Source organism: Schistocerca nitens, chromosome 4 (assembly GCF_023898315.1).
Source record: "Schistocerca nitens isolate TAMUIC-IGC-003100 chromosome 4, iqSchNite1.1, whole genome shotgun sequence".
Lineage (NCBI taxonomy): Eukaryota > Metazoa > Arthropoda > Insecta > Orthoptera > Acrididae > Schistocerca > Schistocerca nitens.
Window position 1 is genome coordinate 976928621 of NC_064617.1, and position 24211 is coordinate 976952831.

At 38.3% G+C, this 24211-nt stretch overlaps 1 protein-coding gene across 1 annotated transcript in view; it reads right to left on the reverse strand.

The window, feature by feature from the left end:
* Window positions 1-645: 645 nt before the first annotated feature.
* Window positions 646-24211, reverse strand: part of LOC126253678 (low-density lipoprotein receptor-related protein 2) — a 215470-nt gene continuing 191904 nt past the window's right edge. Inside the window, exons 55-60 of the mRNA XM_049955201.1 lie at window positions 23627-23998; window positions 17465-17875; window positions 13247-13399; window positions 8091-8508; window positions 6076-6196; window positions 646-2931 (exon numbers count right to left, since the gene is read on the reverse strand). Coding sequence (XP_049811158.1) covers window positions 2584-2931; window positions 6076-6196; window positions 8091-8508; window positions 13247-13399; window positions 17465-17875; window positions 23627-23998 — 1823 coding nt within the window. The 3' untranslated portion in view covers window positions 646-2583. The remainder of the gene's footprint in view (window positions 2932-6075; window positions 6197-8090; window positions 8509-13246; window positions 13400-17464; window positions 17876-23626; window positions 23999-24211) is intronic.

Genomic DNA, 24211 nt, shown 5'->3' on the forward strand with positions numbered 1-24211 from the left:
CAAAGCTATCATGCAGTTTTTCTGTCTTTTAAATAAGCTTTCTTGGTGACTGCCTTTTTGCTGTATATTATCAATATGTCAAATTTATTATATGAACAAAAGTCTGCAATCAACATAGATCTTAATTTACTCAAAATTTCATTTGGTACACACTAAGGTGGGTACTCTAAGTCACATATTATCACTTGCAGAGAGAGAGAGAATATGTGTGTGTGTGTGTGTGTGTGTGTGTGTGTGTGTGTGTGTGTGTGTGTGTGGTTCAAAAACCATTATGATATTATATAGTTGGTATTGTCTTTTGATGCTGAACCCATTAAGATGTAATCATCTACTTGTGGTGCTGTAACAATGGTCTTTGTGTTGAAATTCCTTTACATATTCCTTTTTCTTTAATATAACACACGAGTGGCACCCACTCACCACCTTAATTGTCATTTTTTCAATAATTTCAAGATAATAAACTGTAATTCACATAATTTTTCAAGACCTTCAAGACAGTTTGTCCTTACTCTGCACTAACATTATAATAAAACTTGCTAAGTTTACTGCAGGGTTTAAGAATCATCAAGGACCCTTCAGATCCTTTACAAGAAAAGTTATGGGTTTCTTAATATGCAATAACAATCACTATTGTACAAAGTGTTTTATTTCAGGCTGACAATTTTCAGTCAATATATTACATTTTTTTGTAAAAAAATATTCAATATCTTGGTACAGGTCATTGTAAGAATTTACATGATGAGTAATTATTCAGTAATTACTCTAAAAAGCTTGAATTGTGATAACATTACTGCTCTGATATCACAGAATTTGGTAACAAGCTGAAGATTTAAATGCACACAAATTAAATGTATTTCATATTATTTTGCAGTTGTAATTGGCCATTTATTCTCATTTATTAGTTACAAGTTTGCTATGGATCTTCTAGAAATCATGTCATCTCACTATGCCTTCAGTTGCTTGTTTTTAATTATAGACACACATTAAATATAATACAATTTCTGAAACAAGAACAACATGATCTTAAACATCTCCCTTAACTTTTGCCAGAGTATTTCCAAGGTTTCTTTAATTATTTATGTGTTGGCACTAATAATTTAAAACATATTACATTTTAAATAGAAATGTCCAGCAAACAAATTAGTTTCCAGTTTTTCCACAGCATTGTTGAATTCCTGTTAATTTCTTATTCATCTTTTTTAATAATATAGAGCATACCACACCACAAAAGAGATTTACAACTGCAAAGCTGCATATGGAGCCACATTTGTGTGACAAAATAAAATTTGCTATTCATCTACAAAAATAACATCCACTTTATCATTTGTGCTCGGTGACAAAAATGGTTATCACAACTGTCAGTTCCCAAAATCCACTAATTTTTGGGAAACATTCTGGAGGAGTAACAAATATATTTATATAGTACTATAATTCCATATTCCTGTATGAAGTTTTTGTTAAAATCAAAAACTTTGCATACAAAGAAGATGAACATGGACGGTTTCATTACAATATTTGTGTATTTTCACAAATCTTAATTCAAAACACTGCATAGGGGAAAGTGTGCAGGAGAGCACCCGTATCCTTATGAAATAAATAAGGCAGTTGTTTGGAATTTCAACAGCATAGTTAAACTTTCATATTTTAACATTAAAAACAAATCAAAAATTTACACAACAAAACATACTTTTAGATCAACAGTGATGAAGTGTCATAAATGGTCCCATGTAAAGGTCTGAAGTATGTACAGAAATATAGATTTCCACATTTTAGGAAACAGATATGTAAATTCATACAGGATAAAATTTTGTTCAAAACTGTTACCCTGTCTTAAATTACATGTGGAATACTTTTTTTATACTAATGGAAGATTTTTACTTAGTTGTTTGGCCCATTGGAATGCCACATTTGTATGCATACTTTACATGCAACATTTATATAAAAATAACTCTGCACTATTTATAATGATAGTTATCATTCTGTGCCACTTGTAAGTTGTTAAGACCTTCAACATTTTCAGATTGTGGGAAGTAATTTAAAATACAGGGAGGAATTACAGTTTACGGCCCTGATATCAAAGTGTCATAGTCCAGTCAGTCTTCCTCTGCTTTTATAGAGTATTAGCTGCAGCCTCGCATAAAATGATGTTCTGATCATATTTACATATGAATATTCACAAATCTGCTTCAACTTCAACAATAAAACATATCAACAATATACACTTCTTTCTCACACTCCTGGGATGCACAACAGATTTAAAAATTGTAATACTGCACAAGCTCTTAACAGAGACAACAGGATCCTCTACAGAAATATCTTGTGACAAATTCATATGTACCTGTTATGAAAATATATCATAGTATTTCTGCCTTTGTCTTCATTATGACTTCTGCATTGAAGTTAAGAATATTTACATTTTTAATGTCAATTATTAACACACAGCCTACCAGTGATGTCCTTTCACAATCAAGTTTGTAAATATTCAGTTGGTATAATAATTGCACCACACTGGTTGAGATACGCAGTATCCGAATTCTCTCAGAGAACTTGTCGTGTTAACAGTTCAATAGGTGTGTGCATATTTCAGCATTCTGATTTGTCCTCCTCTACGAGCTTTTGAGTGTCTTTGCCAGTATCTGTAGAGGTGGGATCCAGTTCTCTGTGCCTGATGTGAATCTGAGGTGAGGATTTCTGAATTATACTTGAAGGTGCGAGAATAGCTGATGCTGGTTCAGGCATCATATCTACTTCTCCATTGCTTCCAATTTTTGATTTAGCAACATCTGCTGGAACTTCGTATATCCCTCCACCACCGCCTCCATTTCCAGTTTGTCCTCCAGTTACATTTCCAAGGGCATCATACATCGGATTGCTGAAGTCTCTATTTTTTGGTCCAACATCACGCATGTTGTATTCAGCATCTATTGGTTCCTGTAATAACATATTCTGTCAATAGTGTCCACATACTGGCACAAGAAAGTCAAATGTTAGCATATAAATCACAGTAGGTTTTCAATAATACCAATTTATACAATAAGGCAATGACAATGTATCATGGGTATCCTATAAAATTTAATGTCCTAGTAACAGTTTCATTTATTTTACTCTTCACCAACAATATAATACTAATATACAGCTCTTTTTGAATGTAATGTAGATGTGCACATAGGATATTGAAGAATTGCATGTTCTAACTGCCTCAACTGTGGATTGAAACTTAATTTATTGTGGATTATCTCTAGCCTCTTTGTCAGAAATAAAACAGATAGTACAACTAAATTAGAATTATATTAATACCTTCAGCTGCTAATGGGCGTCGATATATATCGACGGGGACAGGTGAAAATGCGTGCCCCGACTGGGACTTGAACCCGGGATCTCCTGCTTACATGGCAGACGCTCTATCCACCTGAGCCACCGAGGGCACAGAGGATAGCGTGACTGCAGGGACTATCTCGCGAACGGCTCCCGTGAGACCCACATTCTCACCTTGTATGTCCACATAATACATTTGTAGTGTCCCACCCCAACACACTCATTATTCGTGGAAGACATTCTTACCAAGTTCCGTAAGAGTTCAGGTAATATGTATGCATCAGCACAGAAGAAGGAGGTCATGTCCGAAAGAACAGACACCATATCCATATAAGTAGATAGTACAACTGTTCTGTGTATATGCACTAGGCCTGCTACCATTGCTCAAATGTTTCACAATGTCATCATGCAGAGGATGGCGTCTATACAAGATGTTGGTACATTGATCTACGACAGCAGACCTAGTGCACATATACACAGTAAAAATAATAGTGAGTTTTACTCCTAGTGAGAAGGATGGCAGTAATCCTTGAAATTGTGTGTTTTAATTTACATCTGACACACCCAGAACATAGTGTTTTATACAAACATGTCATGAACATATTAAAGAGTGTTAATTTAGACCAGTGATGATCAACTTGCTCCCCACCACTCACTATTGGGAATTCCAGTTTTCATGGTGGGCAGTAAGGGGCAGGGCTTTTAAATACATTTTTAATATGTTTTTTATAAAATTTTGATTAGTAATTATTATTATATGATTTAATTATTATTATATGCTTTAACCTTCTGTAGCTCTGCTTCATAAATTTTATTAAGTAACGTTACTTCTCTACTGTATGAATCAGCATTACTGTGGAACTGGTGGCCAGTACTACTAACACAGTTACAAAACTGGGCTATAGGCAAAAAAGGTTGACTACGTCTGATTTAGACACAATTCTAGCCTGAAGTGTCATATCTATAAGAAATAAGGAATTGTCTATTGCAGTTATACAATGCCACTATTAACTGTAACTGCTGGTAAAAGTATATTGACTGGACAAAAAATATATAAAGATATTTATGCTTCAGTTTGAAAAATGGATATATTTTCACTACATATGCTTATGCCTTAACTGCCTACAGGAGTTGCTCACGAATAACAACAAATGTTTGAAACAGAACTGCAATTCCTGCCAGTAATGTTAATAATTTTTGGAATATGATTAAAATGAAAACTACTAAATATTTCAGTGTTACAGGGATCAAAGCAATGTCAAATGTGGCTAATATTTTTTTTTATTTCAATCCATAGTCAAATATCCGTTTATAACGATTACTAGTTTCATTACATTTTAGAACACCTTTGGATGTATTGTAGTTGCAGAGCAACCAGTTAATTATATGTGCAATGCACAACCTCCATAAGTCACTGAGTTGATGAAGTCACTGTGTCCAAACAAAACAGTTACAAAGGTAAAATAAAATTAGGATCAGAAGAAGTAAACTAATATGTAAGACTGAAGAAAATGAGATCGAGAATGAACAGTGACATTCTCTTTCAACCTGATTTTAGTTTCATATGCTGGCCATAGTTTTATTATATCTTTGCAATGGTTTATTTTCAATATAGTGACTTCATCATCTTGATGTACCATATATAGCGGGCAACACCTCATAACATGCTAACCGACACTCCTTTGTAATTCCTGACTTTGTAATGTCAGTTATTAGTGACTTTGGAGGCTATAAACATAAATGTGATTATAAGCTGAAATAAAAAATACTAAAATAGTTGTTGTTGCTACTACATATCTCCATATGGCATCTAAAAATGTAGCACATATCCCAAACCACTTTAAGAACAGTTAAACTTTGTACTTTATTATTACAGGAATACTACTGTTGCAAAAATCTGTATGTTCAGATATGCCTGGCTTTGTATTCCACATAATAGCTCCACTGGAAAACTTCTATCAGGTATCAAATTAAATGAGGCTCCACAATCATATTGCATTGTCTTTCTGATGCAGAGGAATCCATTTATTTACTAGCTCTACTGAATCTCCCTGTATCTCTTGATTAATAGAAAACATAACACTGAGCAATCTGATATTGTTCCCTCAGTATACAATCAATTTCACATTTTTTTCAATATCAAAAAGACAAACTATTGATTACTTTCTTACAGCCAATCCTTCTGTTAACGCTACTTCTCCCTATCTACCACCTGAGCTCAAATATTTTCAAGTAATGGATTTCTGTAAAATGCCCAAAATGTATTCATAAATTCCTGTCAGCTACAGTATCCTATAGTTCAAACATGCTCTTACGAATGCCTTATTTCTGCCTTACCTAAGAGAGATATCCTGCATCATCTAAAAGCAGCAATATGTACATGTACTGTGAAAGGGCAGAGATATGATTTTTTGAGATTTCGTATTATGTGCGGTAAAGATTCAAGCCATAAAGTATCACAGCATAAAATTGTTGCCTATATATGATCTGCTGCACTTCTTTGCACTACAGTGGTGTTTCTCTCACTGGACTTACATGCACATGCAATCATTATATGTAGTAATCATATTAATAAAATAGGCTATCCTTTGCAATAATAATAATAATAATAATTACTAATAAGAACAATGAGATTGCTGAAACAATGACAGTTTTTTTTTAAACTCTGGGAATCTGATAAGCAATTCATGGTTACAGAAGGTAAGTTTTTACTCGCCAGGTGTATTTTTGTTAATTAATATTTATGGCAAGGTTACTTACTACTCGTGTCCCTTGCGGGCCATTAGCTGCAAAAGCTGGTGAGCCAAATTCAACATTCGTTCCTTGTCTGAAGGAAACACTCTGGGAATTCGTTAGTCCACCGAGGCCAGGAGCCTTTCCACTGCAAAACAGCAAAATGATTATTCCACACACAGTGCAATTGATCTGTTAAAAAAATACATGTCTAACAACACATACTGTTAGTTTTGTTTCCACAGTGACTTATGAATAATAAAAGAAGAGTAGTCTTTTCTCAGTTGCTTATGAAAGTTTCTAGTTCATTTTCTTATTTATTTATAACAGATGCCTCTTTATGGCTCAGCTAGAAAATAGACACTTCCCTCCACTGCATTATCATTTTGTGGAAGAATGCTACAATTGTGTAGCACCTCTTATCGAGTGCTCATAGTTCACTAAGAACTCACTAATAAATCACAGTGTCTTTATTCTACTAAGATTTTTTTAACAGTTTCCTTTCACGGTTTGCCCTCCTGTGTCTTCCATGACTCAGGTTCCAGATAAATTCTGTGCTTAATCACCATTTATACTCTATTTCCTACAACTTGTTCCCCTATTGTGCCATATGATGGAAACTTTAATTGAGAAAAATTTGGTGTTTCCTCTGGGCTTATTTTTTCAGACAAATCATAATGAGACTTTTTTAAAATCTATATTTTATTAGAATTTTAAATGTTTATGTGAGAATAAATCACTACTCATTGAATAAATGAGGCACTAAGTGTCAGTTAAGCACATGGACATTGACTATCACCAGCTGAGCTTTCCAGCTGGTTCTTCACCTGAGATTGTTTGCTTTCCGATCAAGGACAGCTCTACTGTTTATTACCCCCCCCCCTTTTCTTTTTTAAACATGCTGTCTACTGCTTAACACTTCCTCCATCCCTTACAGGAATACAGAAATTATATTCCATCCCAAGTTCTTAATTGTCATATTTGCTAATGTAATTTCAGTTTAAAAGCTAAGTTTTCTTTATTGACTTGTAGGAATACTTATAAAATGAGTCCTCTTTGGCAATTATTGAAACTTCCACACATACTTCAGTGCATAAAACAATTAATTTTTGCATTAATTTTCTTCCCAGTGCATATTTCTCTTAGTTGGCAATAAAAAAGCAAACTTACTGTTTGACATTCAGAAGAGAAAAGGTTTCAGAACAATACATACAAATGAAAACACCTGTTTTCTCACAAGTATTTTCCTCATAAGCTGTTTCAATCATTTCCATTGCTGGATCAACCCACAGGCAACAGAATATCAGAACCTTAACAGACTGTTCCAAGTTTTGTGAGACTCTTAATAACACAATGAATAATGTCTCACAATGACGAGTAATGCCTAAACAAGCATTCATTTACAGCAGCATATTTAATTGCCTGAAGTTTGGAAAATATGACGGAAAGGACAGAAGACAAACTGACAACTAGGGTGGAGACCAAAGCATAATGACACTGCGAGGCTGCACTGAACTGTGATGGTCTATGAGGCATCATGTATTGCACGTGGATAAAGTAAAATACTTATGATGACTGATTAAAAATTATATCAGTGCTTTTCTCACACCCATAAGACTTTAGGAGTGTCTCTTGCTGTAGGCATAAAATGAAGAATAAAACTGAAATCTGAGTTTAAAAACTATTTCTCTCTATCTTATAGATTGAGATCTCAAATGCAACTGCTGCCATCATACACTCATGTATGTGATATGCACGAGTCCCATAGACCTTGACAACAAATACCTCGAAGCTGGCAATTTTAAAAGCCTGTCAGTTTGCTACGTATATTCTTCTAGTCATTGTATATCCAGAAGTGCAAGCTGATCGTAAACAACAAAGCACGTGTTTGATTACATATGACAGGAAATTAAAATATATTTACAAACCTATGCGCATTTTCCTTTTGCAAGAAAGACTCTTTAACTGAAAGCCAGAGACACAATTCACTTAAATAATTAAATAAATAAATAATAAGAAAACATGTTATGTGCTGTACTTACAATGGATGCTTCCGGAAAACTATAAACAATGCCACTGCAGATGCTAGTACAAGAAGAATAACCACAATAGGCACAACAATTGTTGCAGTATTAGGTCCAGATCCACCTTCTGTTGCATGCTGAAGATAGGTTCCACAGAATTTGCCAGCAAATTCTTTGGGACATTCACAAACAAGATCACTGGAACCGTCATCTGCTTCTTGACATACGCCGCCATTCTGACACCTGCATATCCGTGGTTCTGGATGTGGCTCTTCGTTAGGTGCATCACACTGCACTTCATTGTTGCCTTTGTGTGTCTGTGTATTGTCTGGACACATACACCGGTGCCCACCAGGCACAATAACACACAGGTGGGAACATGGGCTATTATAGCAAGGATCAATCAGTGACATGTTGTAACGAAGTTTGTGGTACACTGGAAGAGAAACAAAGACATAGCAATTATTTATTCGGACTGCTCAGTACTCTACAATATAAAAAAATTGGTCCATGACAGCAAATACTACACATTCTGGTACAAAGTGTTGTCATCACTAGTTTGTACCAATATCACTCTCCATTGAAGACAGTTAGTTTCATATGACAGAACCACATGTGCTTGGGAAGTACACTGCCAACCATTAAAATTGCAACACCAGGCAAGATAGTTTTGCATAATGATTCAATACAGTATAGTAAGAAGAATACAGGATTAAAGTAGTAGGTGACTTTGGGGCACACAAGTTGCAAAATTTAATACAAAGGGCTCCCACCTCTGGCAGCAATGATGGCCCTAACACGACAGGGCATCGAGTTGAACTGAGCTCAAATGACAGATTTGGGTACACCATTCCATGCTGCTTCATGCCACAGTTCACGAACTTCTGTGGCTGGTGAGTTTTGGCTTCGCAGTCTCTTGGCCAGATGTTCTCAATGGGAACAGCCAAACAGCTTCTGTATCTATGTAGGCCGGGACAGCACTGACAACACAGGGTTTTGCATCATCTCGTCAAAATAAAGTGTCAAAGAGACCTCAAAGATAGGTCAGAGATGTAATAGCTGCTGTCCAAATTACCAGCTAAGTGAATCTGAGGTGACGATGATGTGTGCCCACTGGCAAACCGTACCATTATGCCTCTCTCTGCTGCAACAAGGAAGGAAGCCAAAACAATGTGCTGACAGTCTGTGGTGCTCTAGAAGTCATCCCACTGTCAGTGTAGGTACTTGTCTTGCCACAAATAAGCCAATTTCCTGACATGACTGTACACCTGACACAGCTGAGCAAACAAAATGTCTGTTATCTCAGATGCAAGCCAAGAGGGGCACTGAGATCTTGCCTGACAACTATTATGAGGCTCCTGAGCCCATAGACTCCATACTTGCATGACAGTTGTGGCATACTGTCCAACACGAGGTCCAACTGTGGAACGATAAACCACAGTCTCGATAGTGCACAAAATCCTTCCAGTGCTGAGGTCCGACACTTGCTGGTAAATGTTTCTTCTTACATGACTCGTAACATTTAGATGGGACTTCTGAATGAAAAACCTACTGTGTAGTCTTTTCTTACAAACAGAACATAAGTAATATTACTTCTGCATACTTTGCGTGCTGCACTGAAAGGCTAACCATTTGTATATCCTAACGGGTAAAACATCTGAGGCCAATTTTACATTTTTGCATGTTGCCTTCACAATGTTACACTTTTAGTGGTGTCCACCCCCGGCAGCTGAGTGGTCAGCGTGACAGGATGTCAATCCTAAGGGCCCGGGTTCGATTCCCGACTGGGTCGGAGATTTTCTCTGCTCAGGAACAGGGTGTTGTGTTGTCCTAATCATCATCATTTCATCCCAATCGACGTGCAGGTCGCCAAAGTGGTGTCAACTTCAAAGACCTGCACCAGGCGACCGGTCTACGCAACGGGACACCCTCTCCACACGACATTTTTTTTTAGTGGTAATCAGTGTATATACACAGCCAGAAAAAATTAGTACAGCATTTTAGGGGGTTTCCAATTGACTCAAGATGTATTGTTGCAACAGAGCATATTGAGTACACCAAATGATTAAGTACCAGGTATCGACCCATGCCGAAACACTCATATTAGTGGGTGGTGTAGCCTCCACAGGCCGCAATGCAGGCACTGATTCTGGCATCCAGCTGATCGCACAGTGGCGAATACTGTCTTGGGATACGTTATGCTCTGCCTGCTCGACCTGTCGAGTTAGTTCAGTACGAGTTGATGGTTGACGAGCCACACGAGTCACTTCTCCACCATCATATACCACGTGTGCTCGATTGGAGACAAGTCTGGGGACTGTGCTGGTCAGGGAAATTGTTGCACGTCTTACAGAGCACAATGATTTTCACAGGCAGTATGTGAATGAGCATTAATCTGTTGGAACAACATGTCACATTCCCGTTGCAAGAACGGCAAAAGAACAGGTCTAAACAACATTCTGCACATACTGAGCAGTGGTTAGCATCCCCCTTCAGAAACACCAATGTTAAGCGAGGGTTGTAGCTTATTGCACTCCATGCCATAAAGCGTGGGATGGGGCCAGTGTGTCTTAGAAGGATGCACTCTATGAGACAGTGCTCACCAGGTCTATGCTGTAGGCACAAACAACCATCACTTGCATGCAGGCAGAATCTTCCATCACTGAAGACCGCGACGTGTCAATCCATCTTCCCGAGGGAAGTGATCCTCTGACAGCACCATTCGAGCCACGGTTGTCGATGTTGTGGCGCAGGTGGAAAATGGGCTACAGGTGGGCGTGGTCATAGTCCCACTGCTAATAACCAGTTCGCCACAGTTCGTGTTGACACATCTTGGCTCAAAAGCTCTCTTCTCTGTGCTGTGGTAGCTGTACGATCTGCCACTGCTGCCCTTACAGTGCGATGATCCTGGAAGGCGTCTGTGCAGTGTGGATGTCCAAAACCTCATCTACAGCTGTGAGGATGTTCACATGACCACTGGTGCCAGCAGCATTACATAACTGATGCAATACATCCAACCTGTGTGGTAATTCTGCAAAAGAACCATCCCACCACTCGGGAGGCTACAATTTGACCCGTTTCAAACTCACTCCATTGGCTGTAGGGAGCACGAGTGCATCTCAGTGGCGCTTGCCTGCTTGCTTCACACATTTGCACAACACTGAGCCTTCTGGCTGTGAACGTTCCCTAGTAAAGGGTAGACAGAGATGGCACAGTGGTACCAATGCTACTATGCTATTTGTTGGCAGACAATGTTGAAACCATTATCATTACATCCATTATCACCCAGTTGGCATACACTGTCATCAGATCAAAATCAACATGGGTCTTTCCAGGTGTAATAATTTTTTTTCCTGCCAGGTACTACTGAATGTAGAATACTCAAGTTCATTCTTAAATAATTAACAGTGTTTAAAATTCAGTACTAGTCTAATCCAAGTAAGGTCTCCATCCCCCACCCCCACCTCCTCTCTCTCTCTCTCTCTCTCTCTCTCACACACACACACACACACACACACACACACCATGTCTGTAATTGCTCCCTCCCATACATTATTATCTGCACTGATTGCATGACAGTATTTTATTCCCGTCAGTGAGTATGAAACACATTCATTAACTTTTTCACTAATACATAAAAAAGCCAACCCTGTAAATAGTATACCATCCATATACCTTTTTGTCATTTTCAAAAGAAGGCATAGGGAGCTTTCCCCTGCACAAAGATGGCTACGAGGAATAGAGGAGTTAAGCCCTAACTCACTCATTTAGTTCAAAAGAAATGAGACATATTTTGTTTTTCATTAAACACTTAAAGGTGCAGAGTTACACAATTTTTTTTGGTAAAGCAAAGAGGAGAGAAAGGCAGAGAGGAAAAAGGCAGGAAAGTTTAACATCTCATCAACATTAGAAGCTGAATAGTACAGGAGGTGGAGCAGTGGCATTTTCAGAGCAGCTGTTCTACTCCTAATATGCATATGTAAAGTAATCTAGAAAGTGCTTACTATCATTATCAGAATGTGTAGATTTGTGCTGCTAATAATTTCTTGTTAGTACACTTTAAGTAGTAGTCAACAGTGGTTGTTTCTGCCTATTAATGTGTAACTTAACTCCTTAGTGGTTATGCAATTACCTTGCGTTCGAGGGAACTGGCCTTCTGATCCATGTCTAGCCATCCACATTTAGTTTTTTTGTGGTTTCATTAAATCAACTAAAGTGAATCTCAGGAGGGTTACTTTGAAGGGATATTTCCAATTTTCTTCCCCATCCTTGCTTGATATGAACTTATGCTCTATCTCTAATGGACACATCATCAATGGTACATTAAAGCCTAATCTTCCTTTTGTAAGCCTAACTCCAGTCCACAATTCATACATATCTACTGAAACATTCAATTACTGTGTTATTAAATATTTTTTAGATTATCATGAAAATGTATTAACGATATGTGCAGGTCTGTTGACCATCATATCCATGTACCACAATCTGGTGGACTATTTAGAGCAAGTGAAAAGTCAAAAATCTCCCTTCTTCATTGTTAACATGAATGTTGTAATTCTAAATACTGCTATCCTAAACTACTTAAAATCAAATAACAGGATTTCCGCACTAGCCTTGTAACATGTGCCCAATTGAATTGCTATTTGTTATCAATAATTGCATTCATTTTGGTGAATTTGCAAAAATTAAGTCTCTATTTCAAATCAATTCAAAATTTTCTAGCAATTTACCAACTATTGATACAAGATTGATATTAATGTGGGTTCACACAAAAGCAGATATCATAAACTTGTTTGTTTCATCTTCCAACTCATCTATCATCTATGTGTAAAATAGCTACTTCCTGCCACTGCCTACATGATGCGTTCATATGTAACTTTCAAAATGTGTAAATCTATCAAACAGAAGAAATTAATTTGCTCTATTCTGAAGACATTACCTAATTTATTCATTAGCTTTAGCTTATGAGGCATCTCGACTTTGGTATTAGTAAGAACCCTGTACTTGTGTGATCTGACAGACGATATGGTGTGTCTCATGTAAATGTCCACATTCTCATTCAAATATGCACTCTGAGCTTGCAAATCACTAATAGTACACCAATCCAATAGCTCACTTCACCCTCATACACAAACATATGAAGACACACACATATAGATACAAACGAAACTTACCTTTCACTCCTGATGGACTTTCAATATCTTTTGCAACTACTACTGGAACACCACGTCCAAATTTGTCCTGTCTGACAAGTTCTCCATTGTCTCTGTTCACCCAATACAGGCTGCTTTCAAAAACATCCAATGATATGGGATGACGCAAGGACTCTTAATAGGAAAGAGAGAAATAATTCAATAATATAAAAAATCTGGAGATAACAGATATATAAAGTCAGTTATAAAAAGAAAAAGAGCAGAATTTTTTACTTAAAGTAGGGTGTTAATTGGTGCACTACATTATATATAGCTTACACAAGCTAGACTGATAATGGAAATTAATATATGGGTAATATACGAACGAGGTAACAATAAACATCAACATGAGCACTGCTACTACAAAACTACATTCTGTACAATGTTTGCCAAAATTTCAGCTGCAGCATGTTACGGGAGACATCTAAGGAGGAGGAAATAGGCATTCTTTGTTCAGAATTTATCCTAACCAGTTCAGGAGAGAGCCTAGAAATCACATTCAGCTCACTCATAATTTCCCAGTACCAAAATCAAATTGGGCATACAGCAGTTCTATGAGACTAGAAATTAATGCTGCTTCCTGTTGTACAAGGCTAGGAAAGAGAAACATGAAATATCTATCAACAACTGAGATGACTACATGGTCACCTCTCTATTAGGACAACAATAAGATAAATAGAAATGAGCATGTGTTGTGAATGATACATTACTCTCAATTTCTCATTTCCAAGGTTAACAGAAATTTAAATCTGTAAAACCACAGTAACAATAAATTACTTAATTTCTTCAATTATATCATGAAGGTAAAATTTTTTGGTGTATAAAGGACACTGTCAAAACCCATAACCTAATACAACGATGCAGATTCTGTTTCAGTTATTCTGGTATGGTTTGTATTATTTGGTGAATTTCATCCTCATAAGTGCTGCAGTGGGAGAGAGACAACTGACACAGCTTTTCTAGACAACATTTCTGGTAGGTAAAATGTGCATGAGCTAAACTTGTAGCTCTGAAATTTTTGGAGCGAGAGGGTTGACATCTTCTTTATATAATGATGGCACTGGCACTGTCTCAGAACAACAATGGTTGGAGATCTGAAGAAGCTCTGCAATGTCTGGGGCACTGCATGGAAAACTCCACATCAGATACTAAGTAAAAGTTTAATTGGAGCCTACGCAATGTGTGAATGTCAATGGTGTACATACAAGTGTAAAACCAAGCTGTTGCTTCCATTTCTGCACAATATTTTGACAACCGACCCAATCATCATCTTCTGGTGCTGCAAAATGTGGTGTTACAATAATATTATCTTGGAACTCTTACATTTACTCGCTGCCTGGACTCAGCAAGTGCATGTAACAGCACATGCTGCAAAAATGGAAGCAACATCTCAAATGTACACCCAGAAGTACAATTTTAATAAATCATGCCAAGAAAACCTGTGAAAACATGTTAATTCAGTTAAATAAAATGTGATAATGAGTAAGTGACTAACATTTTCCAAGTGCAAAAATAAAAAGTACAATAAAAAACTGACAAACTCCATTATCTTCCTTTCTTTAGCTTCCTGTCACTTCACATATGGTCAACATATAAAATTGGTGGTGTGTGCAGGGACATAATAACAGCCCTACGACTGTTACAGTGGTGTGCTGCACAGTTCAATCAGGAACTGTTTGACAGACTGTAGCTCCGCCAGCAATCAGGATATCACAGGAGTGCGTCATCCATGAAAAAAATGTGCACATACGAGTGTTGCAAATGGAACTGATGTAGTTAGTGGCAACTGCTGCTAAGCAACCTAAGAACTGTATTTCAGCCTACTTGTATTCAAAGGATTTTTGGACTGAGAAGTTGTAAGCGCATGTGATGTCAAGATTTTAATTAAAAAATTATTAAGTATTAAGTATTACCACTAACAAAGAAGGACGTGTATATTGAAAGCACTGAAATTAAATTATGTCTGAAAGATTGTAGAACAAGAAATTAATGTACCGGTGGAATGGGAATAACCTTAATCAGGATTTTCAGAGAGAATATTAAGTGGACAGATAACAAGACTCTTATGAGCATCCCAACAAGCTATCTGAATGAAGACTGTTCAGACGTAACAACAGAAAATTAACACTGAAATGATCTAAGCATAAACTAGCTGGTCAGGAACTTGCATAAAAAAAGAAAAGAAAAAAGTGGGAGCAACCAGGGTAAATATGAGAGGTTCAAAGAAAATGGCAAAAAAAGAAAGAACAAGAAAAGGAATGACAGAAAAGTCGGGAGAATAATTCCTTTATCAAAAAAAGATGCACACTAACATCAATAAGTGGCAGCAAAAAACGTCAGTTAAGCTCATCCTCCACAGCCTTATGAAGCTAGAGAGCAAGGCGGTACTGCATTTAGCCAATAAAAATAAACAAATAAAAAAAAGAAATAAAAGACTAACTACTTTTTATATATAAGCCTGTACAGTAAAATTAACTAATTATTTGAATTTGCTACTAATAAAATGCAATTAGCTTTAAATTCACATTTTAAAAATGTGAATCTTGTACCAGTAACTAATAGAATGATGGAGCACATGTGGTACAATGATCAATGATTTCTCAGTTGCATGTGACTTTCCAAGTCTATTAATTCAGTGTAGATACTGTTTTACTAGAGTCTATAAGGAAATTTCAGCTGTTTCTTTTGGAACTGGTAGCCAATACAACAATTTAGCTTTGATAATCAGCCTCATTCATGTGATTTCATACTTGAAATTGTTTCTTCTCACTGTTGCATACAACTCCAAACATGTCTTCAACATTGTGTACTCTGCCATCCATACACATTCATACTTTTCTCAAACACTTCATAAATGGTAAAATGTCATTTTAGTTCATGGTGCATTAACATCAGAGCTTCACTGCAGCCCAAATGTGCTTCACAACGGAGTCTCTAAAATATTGGCCAATTGCCCACAATACTGTGATCTTGTCTCTAAATAACAAAGATGATGTAAACAAGTTCAGTGGGTATTCCAAATATTTTCTGCTATTTCACTAGACATCCCATACACTTAGCCAGCAAGTTAAAAAAAAAAAAAAAATTGTCAGTGAAGTTATAGAAAAAACTGCAAATTCTCAATCTGGGTCACACAGTAGTCTAAAATGCCAAATGGACATTATCAGTTATGGAAACAATGCGTCATAATCAATGTTGTATCAAAAGCTCTGATAGAGGGGTAGCTCTCTTCATTCTCAAAAGTTTGTATAAAAATTCACACACACACACACACACAAATATTATACAGACAATTTAACATGGCAGTTTTTAGTTGGGGAGAGGGGGCGTTTTGATATGTGATCATAGGATATTGGCAGAGGTCAGGCCTGTACTGTTAACTTTAGTGCCAACCTCAGTCAAGAAATGCACTGTAATCATTACTGAAAGCTTACTGTACTCTGTTTTGTTTTGTGTTGTGCAATCATTCATTATTGTTTCTATTTTTTATTTTGAAACGAGTGAAGAGATTAATCCCGATCCATCACCAGGTTGAGTATGTTTCTCTCAATGTCAGAAGAGATCAGTGATACCCAAGACCATATATCAGTTCTGTATTTGTGCGAGCACAGACCATGAGCTGGCCGCTGTGGCCGAGCAGTTCTAGGTGCTTCAGTCCGGAACCGCGCTGCTGCTACGGCTGCAGGTTCAAATCCTGCCTCGGGCATGGATGTGTGTGATGTCCTTAGGTTAGTTAGGTTTAAGTAGTTCTAAGTTCTAGGGGACTGATGACCGCAGATGTTAAGTCCCACAGTTGAGCCACAGAACACGAATACAGACTGCTGACTCTGCGAGAGGGTAGTGGACCTCTTCTTGCTCCTCTCCCCTAGCAGTGGTTTAAGTTCTTGTTTGTTTACACTCACTGTTGACTGACAGGATATAGTGTCAGCAATCTACTACTATACTTAAGTTATTCTGAATGACACTGCTGAGTTAAAACAATTTTTCTTCTAATATTCCTACAGCTAGAGAAGTGACACGTAATTTAACCTGGTGCTATTGATTTCACTGAGCCAATAACAAGTCCTCAAAGAGGAAACTGAAGATTTTGTTTCTAAGTATCAATTCGGGGACTGGAAAACATTATCACTTTATCACTGAATTCTATAATGCTGGAGAATTTTCAGTTTCTATTCAAAATAAATGAGAACAAATATCTACCTCCTTTCAAAACATCAACTCTGTTGGATCCATCTTGTCGCATCCTCACAATGTAGTTCAGTTTAGTGTCGGCCCAATATAACGTGTGGTCCATAGCGTAGTCAACAACGAGGCCTGTCGGGTGCCTGATACCGTCTGTGACCAGTGGCCTGCGTTTGCTCCCATCCATCCAAGCTGTCTCAATCTTTGGTGCTGCCCCAGCATCAGCCCAGAACATGCGGCCTAACTGAGGATCGAGAGCCACTGAAGTTGGTGATTCCAGTCCAGTCGACACAAGGGAGCGGCGGAAGCGTCCATCTTGCTTTGCAACCATTACTCTGCCTCTCGGTTTGTTGCCTGAACGATCAGTCTCTGTCCAATACAGATTTTCTGCAACCCAATCCACTGCAATGCCAGTTGGCTTTGAATTACCTGTTGAAAACATTAAGCTTCATTAAGTAACAGTTCCACAGATGAAATGCAAATCACTTGCTTCAGGACATATGTGAAATATGTGAATAATCTATGTACACATCTTCTGATAAGTGTTAAAAGAAACATCCAAGTTCTTTACAAGCAAAGCGAACAGGCTCATTCACTGAAATTATAGTTACAAAGATAACTCTAAATGTCAACATTTTAGGCTAGGCTTTATCATGACTGTTACTGCTATCAAATGAAACAACAATCTTACTGTTACAAGTGATGAACAGTGATTGGTAACAGTAATCTTGTTCTTTCATTCACTTATACTGATTAATGCTTTTCTCACTCTAAATGATGAAAAATACATTTTTTTATGGAACATACAAACCAAATTGAATGGGAATTTGTAGTTTGGATACGACTATCTACATAACGTTCAGCAAAAATGTTTAGCAAATAGAAGGCTAATCCATAACCTAAGCATTAGACAAGCAGCATACAAGCAGTTATTTAGATGAAATTAAAACCTTTCTGAACATACTGTGTCAACAATGTACTTATGTTAACTGTCTTGAACAATTTAAATTATTACCTCTACAAGGAACTTAGAACGACAGAACTTTCAAGGCGAACGACTGTTTCGTGATACATTTCACGACTTCCGGGGTGTCACATTGGAGTTATAAGACCCTGTTTGAAACTCATCAGATAGGATCAGTAAGGTTAGGTTATTGTCAGATACGGATGTGACTAGTGACTTTTGAAGCTGTTAATTTACGTTTATTTTACCATGATGAATGAATGGTCATTTTTGTTGTATGGAATGAGCCGGCCTAAAGATATGCTGATCACTCTGGTCACTGTCCACTACTGTTCATTGAGTCCTGTCCTCTCTTCACACCATTACTGCTAATCTTGTTTGTAATTACACTCCTGGAAATGGAAAAAAGAACACATTGACACCGGTGTGTCAGACCCACCATACTTGCTCCGGACACTGCGACAGGGCTGTACAAGCAATGATCACACGCACGGCACAGCGGACACACCAGGAACCGCGGTGTTGGCCGTCGAATGGCGCTAGCTGCGCAGCATTTGTGCACCGCCGCCGTCAGTGTCAGCCAGTTTGCCGTGGCATACGGAGCTCCATCGCAGTCTTTAACACTGGTAGCATGCCGCGACAGCGTGGACGTGAACCGTATGTGCAGTTGACGGACTTTGACCGAGTGCGTATAGTGGGCATGCGGGAGGCCGGGTGGACGTACCGCCGAATTGCTCAACACGTGGGGCGTGAGGTCTCCACAGTACATCGATGTTGTCGCCAGTGGTCGGCGGAAGGTGCACGTGCCCGTCGACCTGGGACCGGACCGCAGCGACGCACGGATGCACGCCAAGACCGTAGGATCCTACGCAGTGCCGTAGGGGACCGCACCGCCACTTCCCAGCAAATTAGGGACACTGTTGCTCCTGGGGTATCGGCGAGGACCATTCGCAACCGTCTCCATGAAGCTGGGCTACGGTCCCGCACACCGTTAGGCCGTCTTCCGCTCACGCCCCAACATCGTGCAGCCCGCCTCCAGTGGTGTCGCGACAGGCGTGAATGGAGGGACGAATGGAGACGTGTCGTCTTCAGCGATGAGAGTCGCTTCTGCCTTGGTGCCAATGATGGTCGTATGCGTGTTTGGCGCCGTGCAGGTGAGCGCCACAATCAGGACTGCATACGACCGAGGCACACGGGGCCAACACCCGGCATCATGGTGTGGGGAGCGATCTCCTACACTGGTCGTACACCACTGGTGATCGTCGAGGGGACACTGAATAGTGCACGGTACATCCAAACCGTCATCGAACCCATCATTCTACCATTCCTAGACCGGCAAGGGAACTTGCTGTTCCAACAGGACAATGCATGTCCGCATGTATCCCGTGCCACCCAACGTGCTCTAGAAGGTGTAAGTCAACTACCCTGGCCAGCAAGATCTCCGGATCTGTCCCCCATTCAGCATGTTTGGGACTGGATGAAGCGTCGTCTCACGCGGTCTGCACGTCCGGCACGAACGCTGGTCCAACTGAGGCGCCAGGTGGAAATGGCATGGCAAGCCGTTCCACAGGACTACATCCAGCATCTCTACGATCGTCTCCATGGGAGAATAGCAGCCTGCATTGCTGCGAAAGGTGGATATACACTGTACTAGTGCCGACATTGTGCATGCTCTGTTGCCTGTGGCTATGTGCCTGTGGTTCTGTCAGTGTGATCATGTCCTGTATCTGACCCCAGGAATGTGTCAATAAAGTTTCCCCTTCCTGGGACAATGAATTCACGGTGTTCTTATTTCAATTTCCAGGAGTGTATTTCTTTTTTATGTATATTTTTGTGTCATGACTTTCCTTAGCCACTGTTTCGACAATAGTTACTTCTTCATTTCTTTCTGTTTGTTCTGTCAGTTCATGCCTCTTTTGTACTTCCATTTTCTGACCATTCCTGTGCTATTCTGGCTTGTACCCTCCCTGCAACTTCTAAATTCTACTATTTTCAGGCTTCAATTGTTTGTTACAGTGACGTGCACAAAAGATGACAGGCAGCAAGAGGCAGTATATCACACAACGCACCAGCCAATAGCATCACTCTGCCACACCTGTCTACAATATGTCCTTGTAGGGTAGAACATTTAGCAGTGTTTTTCATGTTAGTGAAGATATGGTGAGACTTACTTTGTCACCATAGTGTTTACTATGGGTGACATTTGCCAGCTCAACTCGTTACATTAACAACCAATAGTGATGGTTTTCAGAATATGTGAATTTTTCAAGAGAGCCAGAAGCAATAAAAAAGTGTCCTCATGGAGAATACCAACAGCATTAGCAGTTGCTCGATCAGAGAACAGTTAGAGAATATGGTGTGGGACTGATATTCTCTGTCCCTCTCTCACTAGCTCTGCAGAGAATACACCACACAGCTCCCTTCCAAACTGCACACCACTACTGCATTGTGCTATTGATTTGCCTTTCCTCACTTCATATAGGATCTTCTGGTTATATATCCTATTTAATTTCTAAATAGTATCATTCCAACCAGCCGTTTTCTTTGCCTCACCAGATGGAGATGCTGAAATTTTTGAATTCTATTAACTTTTTATGACTATCAGTGTGTAACCATTTCTGCTGGCATTTGGTAAGTACAAATTTCTTTTGTTGGTATTAAGTTGTAAGTCACTCATTGATTAGACAGGTCACACACATTTGTTTGTCATAGCTGTCTTAAACTGATCCATAAAATCAATGGATGGACACAAAATAAAAAAGGAAATTCCTCCTGCAAATAATAGACTTTTCCAAGACAGACTTAAAAAAGTACATCCAGAGAGAGAGAGAAAGGGGGGGGGGGGGGGGGGGGGGGGGGAAGACAAGAAATGTGGCAGCATCTACAAAAAGACAAAGAAGGCTCTCTCTACACCTATACCCGTATTACACAAGCCTTCTTACAATGCATGGTGGAGGGGTCACAATAACCAGTATCACCCCCCCCCCTCTCTCTTTCTCTTCTCCATTTGCATACAGTAAACAAGGAAAATTACTGTGGTATACCTCTTCATTTCTTGTGATATACCTCTTTTCTTCTCATGGCGTTACACAAGCTGTATTTAGATGGAAATAATACATTTCTCATGACATCTTGGACTAGATGCTTTTGAAAAGTAATGTATGAGCCTGATGGTAATTCAGAACATATGTTTAGTCATGGATTTCGCTGGCATTTGTTGGGCATTTTTGTCATGCCGACGCAGCTAACCCATGATGAATGTCACTGCTTTTCTCTGCATTTCCTTATCAATTCCATTAAAACGACTTCGTAAGAGATTCTAGTTGACAAACAGTATTCAAAATTTGGTCAGCAAGCATTTTGTAAGTAATCTCCTTACAGGACTAGCTTAAATATTCCAAATGGATCTCAGCCTGTCATCTGTCTCTATACATAATTTTTTGTGTTCTTCCCATTTTGAATTATTTTGGATGAATATCCCTAGATTTAATGACTGTGACTGACAGCCAATGTAGTACTGTAGCAATATTAGATCTTTTCACCTACTTATGCATACTTGGTTGTGTTGAGTGATGACTCTTAGTCTTTGCATCAAGCCTCGACGATCTCATGTCTGCCTGCATTACGTAACTATATAACTGCATCTTCCATATATTTGTACATCCTACTATAAGGTTGCATCTGGCAATGTAGCAATTTTACATTGTTAATACAAATAAAACCTGTTGTTTTTCACTTATTGACATATTTCTATAAAAAATAATATAGTGCTAAGAAATCCCAAAATTGATTGACTGTTATCTTTGTACATTATTGTCTTAAGTATATAAGACCATAAAAATGGCATTAAGCTATTTTGTAAGAAGATGAAAGAAAATGACACAAAGGTCATACACAACCATTATGTGTATAAATATTTCAGTAAGTAAATTTTCATACTTAGGAATGTCATTTAAAACATGATGGTTGGTTTAATTAAGTCTGGAAGGTTGTGCAAAGAAGTAAGTAGGCCTACTACTGGAATTGAAGTACACATGAAACTCTTTGATGCTAATTTTGTATATACTGATTGCATCCTGAATATGTAAGCATTTCATGACTAAATCCTATATGATTATATATATTGATCCTATATGTAATTTATTGAATTCGCCCTTACATATGTTTGCTCAGATGTATCAACAGAGATGATTTGCTCAGATGTATCAACACAGATGATGCAGGGGTGCTCCATACCATGAGCAATGTGAGGTTTGGCATCATCTGGTTTTGACACACATGAAGTAGTCAGTCTAGTCTGAGCTTGCATACTGACCAAGTTGCAAGAGAACACAATGTGTGTGATCATGTATAGAAATTTATTTGTTAAAGACTGAGATTAATTTAGTACTTGATGAAAGACTATTTCATAGTAGAGTGATCACATTGAACTAAACAGCAATGGCTAACTTAGAAGAAACTTCGAAATATGAGTGATTGTAACTCTGGTGTGAATACTGATTAGGCTATACAATAGGGACATTTTCTTTGACTCTACAGAACAAGTAAATTCATTGTTCATTCTAAACTGTATGTAACTGGAAGAGACACTTTTCATCACTGTTATTATTTTGATGGGGAATGATACATAAGAATGACACAATTTTCTATAAGATAGGTGCAATACGCACACAGAGGGGTTAGGGTTTTTTTTTTTAACGTCCCGTCGACAACGAGGTCATTAGAGACGGAGCACAAGCTCGGGTTAGGGAAGGATGGGGAAGGAAATCGGCCGTGCCCTTTCAAAGGAACCATCCCGGCATTTGCCTGAAACGATTTAGGGAAATCACGGAAAACCTAAATCAGGATGGCTGGAGACGGGATTGAACCGTCGTCCTCCCGAATGCGAGTCCAGTGTGCTAACCACTGCGCCACCTCGCTCGGTGCACACAGAGACTTTAATAGTTTTGACCTAATTACCTAGGCTGTAAGTTTGTACTCCAGTGATGTCATTAACCTTGTAGTCTGATGCCAATAATATCAACAGCAAACTCATCAGAAATCAAATCTTATCATAACCACGACTGGGGGAGGCTAGTAGGTTCCAGTCTCAAGTTTACATTTTTAATACAACCTTTAGGTGAGAAATGATTGGTATTCTAGTATAAATAAACACATTAAATTCCAGCACAGATTTTTCTTTAAAACATACACACATTTATAGTAAAGCATTTTACCTTTCATATCCAGATCTTGAGCATATCCCATTTTTACTTCTCCATTTTTAGCATTAATCATATATGACCTCTTAATTGTTTTATCATATGAATCTGCCCAAAACACATATTCCATTCTTGGATCATAGTCAATTGCTTCAATCCTCTTCTCGTTCTGAATTACATTTTGTGCTCTTCGTTCTTTAGGTTCATATGCTCTTATCTCTGGTCCATTGCCAAAAAGTAATGTAATACCACCATCTGCCACCTTGCATACACCACTCAGTCTATCAGAGAGAACAAACCCGTCTCGACAGGAGCAACTGAAAGTTCCATTTAGATTGGTACAAGTCTGTGAGCAGTGATGGGTCCCAGATTCACATTCATCTATATCTGTAGAATCAAAGAAATCAAATTTAATAAAAATATAAACTATCATACATAAATAGTCTAGAAATTATTTTATCTCAAAAATAACCTGAAGAGCGAGCAAAATTACTGCAAGCAGATAAAAATAAATATCCATTTCTTTTTTGTTAGCTGGGAACACATGAAACTGAGTCACAAAGTATCCATCAGTGAAATGAATAACACACAGAAATTACA